Below are 11,349 nucleotides of genomic sequence, written 5' to 3' on the forward strand. Positions count from 1 at the left end.
TCAGTAATGCATTTCCATCAAATTACACGTCTTACACAGAATGTTTTTTCAAAAATGGTTGAAACTGAATAATTTAGCTTCAGTAACACAAGATCCTACATTTCTCATAGCACAACTAATGATGCTGGTAGGGGCAACGTGGTGTTGTTGGCACTGTTGTGTCACAGTAAGAAGGTTCTGGGATCACATCGTCAGCGTGTCTGTGTGGAGAACCCCGTGTCTGCATGGTTCTCTCTGGCTTCCTCCCACAGTCCAAAGATATACATGGGGTCAGCTTAATAGGCTGTGAATGTGAGTGTTCTGTGTTAGCCTCTGGCCCTATGACAGCTGGGATAGGCTGCAGCCCCCATTAAACCCTGTACTGGATAAGCAGGAGAGGATGGATGAATGGTTGGAACTTGTACTCCGCTGACTTCTGATTGTGGATTTTGTAGGGTTGGTCCTGGCCTCCCATGGGACACCTTAAAGCCTCTGCTCATCCATGATTTTCTCAGCCTCTCCAGGCTTCACTGCTTGCTGCTGCCTCGATCTGATGCCACGAGGATCCACCAGCACTCCTCCCCAGCAGACATGCCGTTCCTCAAACACTCACACAGACTTTCTTAGCCTGTCCTGCCACCTCCCTCCGGACTGTTTCAGCGTCATTAAATCCCTTGGACTTCTATATTATCCATAAAGGCGGCAATTTTGTCTGTGCGGAACATGGTACTTCCTGTGTACTGTCTAACAGGCACATAGAACGCGTTATTCAGTCTGTACTTTTGCAATGATGACATTATAACAAATCTATGAGAGGATCCACACCTGTCCAAACATCAGCTATCATTTCATTGCTGGTTATTATTATTATTATTATTATTATTATTATTATCGTTATTAATAAGAAATGCTAAAACCTGCAGCTCCTCTAGTGGCCACTTAATCCTGGTTAAAAAGGTTAGTGAGTCCTCAATGACCGTCATGTTAAAAAGTCCAGTTTACAGCAAAAACTACGGAACATGTTTACAGGCTGCTACATAACAGTGGGCTCCTCCTTCGTAACAGTTGTAAAGCTTAAATCAGGGGTGTGGCTGCCGTGATTGACAGGTGTGCTGAAACAAGGAGCTGTAGCTCTAAAAGTCAGTCACTCCCACACGACGCCCACACAAACAACTTTATCTGTTTTGGGCTTGTTTCATTTATACCAGGAAAAAAACTCATAAAATAAAAACTGTGATAATATAGCTTCAAGCATTAATTGTGCTGCCAAATGTGTATCAACACTCTTTTGTTTAAGCTGTGTTGAGGTCTGAACCCAAACCTCAACACAGCTTTTTCAAGTTAAGCTATTAACCAAACTAGAACTTCAGTTGCTCTGAGCAGCTTCATATGATTGGCTGGATATGAGTGCACAGAGTACCCATGTCTTCTAACTTGGTATTCTATATGAAGCAATTTAAGTTCAGGATGTGATGTTGTGCTGGTAAACCGTGGGTCTCAGCATGGGAGTCAAAGTGATATGCACCTGCACCCGGACACGCTGCACAAATTATTCAGGGATTATATCAACGCACCTTTGAAACACTTGTGGCCTCTTGCAGTGGAGTAACTGCAGAAAGTGATGGAGGCATGCTAGCTGACAGACGCTGCATGAATATGCAAAGTTCATGTGAAACTAAAAAAATACTACTCTATATCACTTTTTACTAAATGAAAAAATACTACTACTAAGGGTGGCCGCTGCTTTTTTTTTTAAAGAAGCTTTCTATCATTAATATCCGGGAGGCGTGTCTTTCTGGAGCATATCTGACTCCTTCAGTGTTGACTGTCATTACAGCGTCCTGTCGATGTCAGTGAACATCCAATGCAGAAATGCATAAAACTATTTTGCAAATAGCCATTTGAGGAAGGCTTCAAAAGTTTGAAAAAAAAAAAGTACACATGCTTAGAGTGAGGGTGACTATAGATCCGTGTTTTACACGCAGTGTGTGAATCATGTTCTTCATATTTAACAGCAGCACAAACACTTTGGAAGCAGGCTGGTTGCCACAGCACTTCCCCCTTTTAAGCAACAGAGACTAACACTGGCGCTTTTCTCTGATAATAACACAAAACAAAATAATCCCACTCAAACAGACGATTACACTTAACGATGACTGATAAACCAACTAGATCTGATGCCGTTTCCTCTTAAATACGTTCTTAGATTTGCCAACACTGCAGAGTCCTGTGAAGACTTTCACTACTGAGGCTCGTGAGCTAAAATAAGTTGGATTTATTTTTTTTATTGTTATTTTTTTTTAACTGAAGATAAAAGATTTATTTTGATTAAATGTTTTTCATTTTGTGTCAGACCATAAATGTCCTGTGGAACAAGATACAGCGCTATTTAATCCTGACCAATCAGCTTCAAGTATTACAAAAACAGACAAATAAAACATTTTGTCACTTCCGGATAAATATTGTAGACATCATTACAAGATAAAATTAAAAAATATATATTGTTATAAATTAAAGGCGCTCAAATGTAAATAAAGGAGAACATAAACAAACTGACATACTGAAGGAACCGAACTGAAACAAAATCATCTGAAATAATGAAATGTTTAAAGAAAGGCCGCTCGACACTCTCAGCGGGGGAAATGGGATTTGCTCCAGATGCTCCTGTTACTGGCTCTTTGGGAACACGCTTCAAGCACAGTATGATTATTTAAAGTCCGACAGAGAAGCAAAAACTGAACTCTCTCGCTTCTTTTCAACAGTTTTCTGGTCTTTTGAGACAAAAAAAAATGGTGACATTGTGACACTGTCGCTCCAGTTTTCGTTAAAATGTTCAATTTTCTTGCTCCTTGTATTAAAAAAATCTCGCTCACACTCTTAGTGGACTTTGCGCGCGTGCTGTGCGGCTGCTCGTGCTGCGGTCCGCGCGGACTACTTCAACTTATCCGAATCACGCGGCTCAGTCTGTTTTCCAGGCACGTGATTGGCTCGGCTCAGTGCTATTCTTATTGTCATTGGCCAATTGTGCTGTCTGTCAAAACATTAACGAAAGATTGTAATCGACGTTATATTCATCGAGTCTCATATTTCTATGACAGAAAAGTCATTTCACTGTAATTATCTTTATCGTTTTTGAGATTTGTATCGTTTCCTCGCATAAATATTTTCCAGTTGCCATTTGGATTTTTTTATTGGTTCGTTTTTGACAAACAGGAAATCTCACAGATATCCAAACACACCAACAGGCCCAGGATTAGCTGCATGGGAGTCACTTACCTCTGAGGCACTGCAGCACTCAACGCTTCAGCTCACTGTTATTAAAAAAAAACAATTACTGGGATACTTTTCTGTTTAATTGTCATCATTTTAATATCAAAGGACAATACCATGTTGAGCTGAGGACTCAGTACATCCAAGGATTTTATGGAAACTGTTAACCACCTCAATAAATAAAAGAAATGAAAACGATCACAGCTGGAGTTACATGGTACTGACGATAGATCAAGCCATTCTCAAGTCTTAAATAAACATTCAATATTTTTACAGACTTTAGAAAAGAAAACAATGAGATCAACTATTTGTCTATTACAGTGTTTAAAACAGCATTCAGAGCTAGAACATAGATTTATGTACAGTTCTGCAAGATATTAACATTCTATCAAAATAAAATTAAAGCCTTTAAACGGTAGTAAAAAAGGGGGCGGAGCTGAACGCTGTGCTGCAGTTCATACTGGGACATTTCAGTCAGGGTTTCTGTGTTTGTGTATCTAGAGGTGTGAGAGTGTATCTACAGGTGTGTGCTGTAGAACGCAGGTGCAGCATAACTCTGTGTCCCCAGCATGAAGGGAGACAGGACGTGGCTGGCGGTGAGGAAAGGCAGCTGGACAAGGCTCCCAGCAGGGGGGTGATGGTGGCCGGCGTAGCCTGTGTGCATGGCCAGATGCCCACTGACTGGAGGGGATTGGCTCAGAGGGCTGAGGCTTCCCAAGCCTCCTCCCGCTCCTCCCCCTGTGCCTCCCGCTCCTCCCGCTCCTCCCGTGGGGGCCGAGGTGTCGGCTCCAGGGTTCTGCTTCTTCCATTTGGTTCGCCGGTTCTGGAACCAGATCTTAACTTGGGTCTCAGTGAGGGAGAGGGACAGGGCCAGGTTGAGGCGCTCACACACTGACAGGTAGCGTGTGGACTTGAACTTGTTCTCCAGCGCCACCAGTTGCTCGTAGGTGAAGGCAGTCCGGGCTCTGCGGGGCTTCCCCGACTTGGAGTCTGAGCCAGAGCGTTTCCTCTTGGGCTTGGCTCCTTGGCCCCCATTGGTTTGGGGACTGGTGATCTGGCTTGTGGGGCCTCCGTTAGGAGTCTTTGTGTCTCTGCTGGGATCCTGGTGGCTGTGCTGGCCTAGTTCTCTGTCTCCATTACTGGGAAGAGCCGAGCTGCTCTCCTCACTGCTGTAGGGCCCGTCTGCAGCCTCTGAGTCCGGGGTCCCAGATCTGTGGAAGTCTTCCTCATCCGGACTTCTGTATATAAAGCCCTCCTCTAGAAGAACGCACACAACAAAGAGTTCAGCCACATGTAACATCCAACAGGTTCTCCATCCTACATGGTTATACAGGTGGTTTGTCTCTACAACCCACAGCAGCTTAATGAAGTGGTTTATTCAGATTAAGGCACACCAAGCTCATGTTTAGGCTTATGTAAGTAATTCACTACCTGGATCACTACCAATACCTTGAGATATTTAGGCAGGCTAAATAAAACCCATGGTTTAACCATGGTCCTGCATTGCTAGCAAGTTAAGCCAGTTAAACTAGATTTGGTACCAAATGTCACAGCTACAGAAACAAAGATACCAAAATATTGCGAGGAAGAGGGAGCACAGTGCGTCGTGTAATTCAAATTATTAGCGTCTGACAAATATGCATATGAACAAGTTAGCTCACAATATGGAGACTTCATAAAATGACTTGAGCTTTTTAATTGATCTTTTCTGTCTGAAGTCTTAGTTCATCAGTTACAATCAGAAACATTTTTTCAAAGGGTGTAAATTTAGGTTCCCTTAAGCATCTTCACTGCAAAGAAGGTTTGGCTTCAAATAAATACTTTAAGGTTCAGCTTCTTGGTTGCAGTAATAAATTGGTAGTATGGATTATGAAATGGTTACAGCTAGAAGAAACAATGCTGGCCATAAAGCAAACAGTGGTCTTCTAAGTACTAATTTCACTGGCCCATCTATTTACCCCTATCTCCTCATAATTACCGTTGCCACGGTAGCCCAATTAATCTAAAAATGTGGCTAAGGATTGTAATTAGCTTAATTATCTGCTATATGGAAAAACAGTCTCTTCCCAGCATAATCAGTGAGTGTTGAACTGCGGTCCCAATTATGGCCACTGTACGCTTCCTTCAGAAACTTGCAGTTGAATTTAAAAATATCTTGAATGAATAAACACGTCAAGTTTCCAAAGACAGAGTAGCCGTGAGCCTAACCTGAGTAAACTGCTAAAGAGCCAGAGGGCAAGAATGAGCTGCTGATACTGAGCTGCCAACTCTCTGCTCTCCATTAGTATTAATCACTGTGTCATCCCGTATCCATCATCATTTTTTGCTATGTGCTCCACTTTCTGGAGTTTACTCATCACACGATTACCGCATCATAAGTCTGTGGGGTCTTACTTCATTTGTGGCTAAACGAGTGAGGGCGATATTTGGAAATAAAACGATAAAATCAACAGAAATAAGAAGGCAATTAGATCAAGGAGGTTCTGAAAACAGTATCTTCAGACGAAACGAAAAGGTATGAAATGACCATAAACTGATCACCATACATTACTGTACACTGTAAAATATACTAGATGATTATCAGGTAAAAGAAATTGTGTTTGAATACTAATAGTGTGCTAAAATAACAATGGAGCATTGGATTATGGTGGATTTTAAGGTGCCACAGATCAGCAGAAAAACATTAATAGGCATTGTTGGACCTCTTAAATGTCCAATTAAATATTTTAGCTGCAAATCGACTGCTTTTACGTCAGCCCTTCAGAGGAGCACATGGTGCTTTAGTCTTTAATGAAACTGTAACTCTTTCTGAGTTGGTATCATCCAAACATTTAGAGGCTGCTGTTGGAGTCGTACTGAAAAATTAAGCATTTGCATGTGGAATACGAAATGCCAGGTTACTCTGCACTCAGTAGTGCAATTATACGTCAGGGACAAAAACGATCTGGACGTTCACGCTAAGCTTTCATACAGTTTGTGCATTGTGCACGTACATGTCATGAAAACACCGAGCGCAGTCCACCCCAACATGTACAGCACACGTGTGCTTACAGCCCTGCAAATGCTCTTATTGCTAACGTTAGAGAGATACTGTGTGTGCTTTTGTCACCTTATTGGTTTGAATACTTTTGGCCCAATTATGCTGTTCCTTTTATCGACAACATCAACAGTTTTAAATGGCAAGAAAAAGTAAACTACACCTTGAATAATACTAAATTATATATTTTTAAAATGTATAATGTTATCATACATTATATATAATTGTCCTACATTATAACCGTCCCCCCCAAAAAGTGAGAAAATAAAAGCATTTATTAACCAGTGACAAATCCACCTCCATGATTTCCACTGAAAAATGACTGAGCATGTGTTGGATCATTTGGAGTAAGACTGTGTAGTTTTACAGATTAAATCAGAGACAAAATATGTATGAAACCTAACTCAGAACGTTTAGTTTAGCTGTGATGATGTAGACAGAAGAACCTGAGAGAAATAAAAAAAACAAGCAGGTTTACACGTGTGCAGAAAAGATAAGATTATGTTTTACATGTAATTTACTCATAAAATGTCCACTTTTTAATTTTTCTCATATATAATAATAATAATACTTATTATTATTATATTAATAAAAATAATTAAGAATAAAGGAACCATGATGCTTGGTGAGATGGTTTCTTGTCCATTTTCTAATAAACAGAAATTAATAATAATTTGGTTTGTTATTGCAAAAACACGCCAGCCATTTAATCATATACTGATTCTAATTTAAATGTTTATTTTTAAAAAGGCCTGATTTTACAGTCGTTATAAAATAAAGCCTTATTTGATGTTACAACTATATTTATTATAGTCTGTACGTGATATTTATTTCGCTAGTTTCACTGTGCTGGGATACTTTTGTGGCAGTCAGTATAATAAACAGAATAATAGTAACTACAACAGCAGCGCAGGCGTTCCTGTGATGTTTTTACTGTTTTCTTTCTTTTTCTTTTGTTTTGAGCTTTTGTTTTTAATCCAGCTCGACTATATCACGAAGTTATAATTATTTATGATGTAGGGTATATGCCTGTGTCTGCTTCTGAAAAATAAAGTCAGAATTTTGTTGATTTGAAATCTGTAAAATGTACGGAAAATTTAATTAAAACAAATGAGAGATTTAAAAATAAATAAATAAATAAGGAAAATAAAAATGTGACGGAAAAAACAAAGAAAAGAGGAAAAAAGGAGGAAAATACTGGTGTATAATAATATGACATCGAGGAGATGGAGCTGATTGGAGCTACTGCGTTTACGTGGGGTCCATGAACTTAGTGCACACCTGTCCAATAATACCGATCACACACAGGAACTGCAGCCAATTAACTTTTTTGCTCCTTTTAATTCTAGATAAAAACAGATGCTGTTTTAAACTTAAAACCTGAGAGCTTTGCAAAAAGAACCGTTCTCCCCATTCTTCCATGTTTTAATGGTCCGTACTCGGTAGTTTTCTCATCTCTTACATCATCACAAGATTTCACCGACTAAGTTTCCTGGAACACAGATTTCTGTGTGACATCAGGGTTTAGTGAGAAAATATTTCCGTGATACGGACGAAGCAAAAGCCCAACAACAACTGGTGGGTAATTAAAACCAGAATCCTAAACCACACAGAACAATGCAGTGCCCTTAAAATATGAACAGAATTAGAAAGGCCTTCTTCCGGATCATTTTTCTTCCGTCGGAAAAGCCCAGCGGTGTTCACAAAATATGTCTTATTTATAAATAGCGTAAATGGACTATGTTAAAGTAGAAATGGAAAAGCTCTATATTCGAAATTGGGGTCCATGTAAAATGGTTACATCGGTTTCACTCAGGCTAATGTTGGTGTGTTTAACTATGTATGAATAAATCAGTTAATTCACGGGTAAGAATAAATATGATTTGAATGACACAGAAAATAAATAAACTAATCACTAACTACAAACGCGCGAGCACACGCGCTCGCGCGCACACCTATTTTAATCACATAAAAAACACAGGTCAAATTTCTGAAAACGTTACAGGATGTTACAGAGTCATTAAAAGCAGAGTGGTTTCTAAGGAACCGGGACTTTCAACAGGAACAGAAGCAGTTCGACTGAATTCAGCTGCCTGAAGGAAAAGACGTCACTGACGCAATGGCGGGAAATTAAAGGAAATTAAAAATAAATGGTTCAATAATGGACTTGGTTTGAAGTCCACGCAGACTTACTGCTCTGATATTCGTCTGCACCGTAGCCCTTGCTGGCCTCGAGGCTGGGCTCGCGCTCCCCGACTCCTCCTCTCCGGTTCTCCGCTCCGTACACGCTCTGCTCGAGCTCGCCGCGGTGGCTCACGTGCTGCTGTTGCAGCTGGTGTCGCCGGTTGCTCGTGAACTTGTTGGGGTCCAGGATGTCCAGCACGGAGAAAGAAGTTGTCCGGTGCCCGATGGGGCCCTGGAGAGTAACAAATGGGAATGATTTACTTAGTTAAAAAACAAGATATTATCGCCTTTTACCCCGTAGAGTTGAATTTATTTGAACTTGCTTTTTTTTTGTACCCCCCACAATTACGTTTTGCCACGCATTTTAACTGCTATATATTTAATTGTAATATTAATAATGATCACTTTAAATATATATTTTATTATTATTATTATTATTATTATTATTACTATTATTACTATTAGTAGTAAGCAGTGCTAAAGTCAAAGACTGAAGTAAGACAAATCCCAGTGTTAGGTGTTGGTAGCACACATCACATCCAATAAAACAGACGGTAAAGTGTGTTCATAAAGCAAACATGATCACAGATCAGCTGCGTTTCCTGCGCAGGCTGTGTAGCGGTCAATAGGCTATCAGAAGAAAAACGAATCAATCCCATTTTAAGTAGTGCAGTCTATAGATTTCTAAAACTTCAGTTTTACATTTCCACACGTAATTGGTTGGAAAATATGTGAGTTCAGGGGAAGGCTTACACTGAAGGTAAAATACTGCTTTACCCAGATTGTTTGAACCTGCATAAGGTTTACAGTGTGATGTAGAAATGTTCAGACTTTTTATATCATAATTTATGTGGAGTCAAAAAGGTAGCCAAGTGTAAAAGACAGATAAAAGGTGGTGCGGTGACTCTGTTTCCACCCCTCCCTGCATTACATCCTGATTAGGATCATCCATTTATTAATGAGGCCAGTCTTGAGCATGTCGACATGAATAATCCTACATTAATATTGTAATTCTCTCTTTAAATAATCCCAGGGAGCCTCTGGAGAAAGACCCAGGGGCGTATTAACAACTGGTGATAAGAATAGTCTAATCGAAAAATACCACAATCAGAGCTGCGAATAAACACGATCACGTTTTATTTTAGAATAAACAAAATTCGCGTGTATGGAAAAATATAGAGAAATGCCCGTCTTTACAAACAGGCCTACTTTGAATTATTTTGAATTCAATTAATTTCGTTCAGAAACGAACGAAAAAAAATCTAATAGCTTTAATTAGAGCAATAATAATTATAAGAAAATAAAAGCCGGCGTCCTTTACGGGAGCGAATTTGAATGGTTTTAATTTAGAACTTTTTATTTTGTCTCTTTCCGATCAAACTCTCCAGCTGCATTTTATTAAAGGCCTCATCTCCATAATATGACCCATAACCTGACAACACGGGCCACGTTTTAAAAACAATCACAGCAGTTACACAACAGGACAAAGTAACCAAATAATTTTATTTTAAAAACCTTCAGTTTTCGGTGCTTCGGCTGCTCCCTGCTAAGAATTCTTACTTTCTGCTAGCCCAGCTACTTTTCCATCCTTCTTTCCTCAAATGTAATATCTCTGTCTCGATGCTTCTTTATTTATGCTGCAGTGTCCCGGTTGTGTCCTGTCCGCTGGTCTATATCGGCTACCTGAGAGTCTGCCGTTACCGTCTGCTGCTACCGTCACGCACCGCTCCGGTAGCGCTTCATAAAGTTTGCCCGTATTAGCCTACCTGCTGTGGCGGGGCCAACACCGGATTCGTCGGTGGAGCTTCCGAGTGGTTCTCCGTGGCCTGAGCATCTCTGCCGCCCGCGGTCGCGCTGGAGAAGAGCCGCTTCTCCCCTGCGGCGGCTCCGTCTAACAAGTCACCGCTGTCCGGGCTCACCACAGTTTGGACGCCGTCCCCGCCGCTGGGCGCCGGTAGCGCTCTGTCCCGACTCATGACGGGTGGCACGGCGTCCGTCACTGGCCCCGCCGCAGCTCTCTCCCGGCTTATCACGGTCTGGACCCCATCCGCTCTGTCCCGGTTCATCACTTTACTCTCCCTTTCCCATATAATAACAATCCGTTAGAGTTGAAAATTTAAAGAAACAAATCAACACCAAGTCGTTTTAAAGAGCTTGGATGATACTCATGTCAAATAACAAGTTCACGCCACAGGCCGGTTCATGTGTCCCGTCAGCATTCTGTCTCAAGTGGCGTGTTCACCCAGGTAAAGTTTTCCATTGGCATCCGGACAGTCTGGGCAGAATACGAGCTTTAGCTGGACTCTCGCTTCCGTCAAACTTTAAACTTCTTCTCTCCGGCCTTCATCCTCTACATCGGCCGCTGCAACTCAGCGTCTCCGGCGATCTTTTGTCTGTCCGTCTCGTACGGTGCCGTTATCCCGTACTGGCACGCACACATAAACAGCGCGCGATGTTCCGACCTCCAGCCTTGCGCGCTCTGGAAGCCTGACAGGAGTTGAAGGCGGGACAGACTGATCTATCTCTCTAATAGTTAAAACTAGCCTGCTCCCCCTCTCTTGCTCTCTCTCCCCCATTAGTTAAGTGAAGAACCCTTTCTCTCCCCCCTCTCCCTCTCCCTCTCTCTCCCTCTCTCAGTTCTTGTCTCCGTTTTTGGCTTTTAGCAGGCCACTCGAGGAGCCTCTACCATACATTTGTCCCCGTGTGTGTGTGTAGGCCCGTGTGTCGCCATCTCCCTCCTTATTTATGCATTCTTATTCAACTCTACGGGTTGTAATTGGCTACAAATTAATCCCACTTGCACTAATAGGCTATTATCTCGAGGCTGCAAGCGCGCGGGTGGTGCTGTGTGGCCCGGGCCAATTCGCTATCAGAGCACG

The 11,349-nt window shown here is 41.4% G+C and overlaps 1 protein-coding gene across 1 annotated transcript; it reads right to left on the reverse strand.

Annotated features, from left to right (window-relative positions):
* Positions 1-3,334: 3,334 nt before the first annotated feature.
* nkx1-2b (NK1 homeobox 2b) lies at positions 3,335-10,971 on the reverse strand. The gene is made up of 3 exons (XM_006808749.3): positions 10,237-10,971; positions 8,480-8,702; positions 3,335-4,506 (listed from the first exon to the last, which is right to left on the reverse strand). Exons 1-3 carry the CDS (start codon positions 10,534-10,536, stop codon positions 3,767-3,769), a joined length of 1,263 nt encoding a protein of 420 aa, XP_006808812.1. The 5' UTR covers positions 10,537-10,971; the 3' UTR covers positions 3,335-3,766.
* Between the last annotated feature and the right edge of the window lie 378 nt (positions 10,972-11,349).

Source organism: Neolamprologus brichardi, chromosome 2 (genome assembly GCF_056152115.1).
Source record: "Neolamprologus brichardi isolate AB-2024 chromosome 2, ASM5615211v1, whole genome shotgun sequence".
Taxonomy (NCBI): domain Eukaryota; kingdom Metazoa; phylum Chordata; class Actinopteri; order Cichliformes; family Cichlidae; genus Neolamprologus; species Neolamprologus brichardi.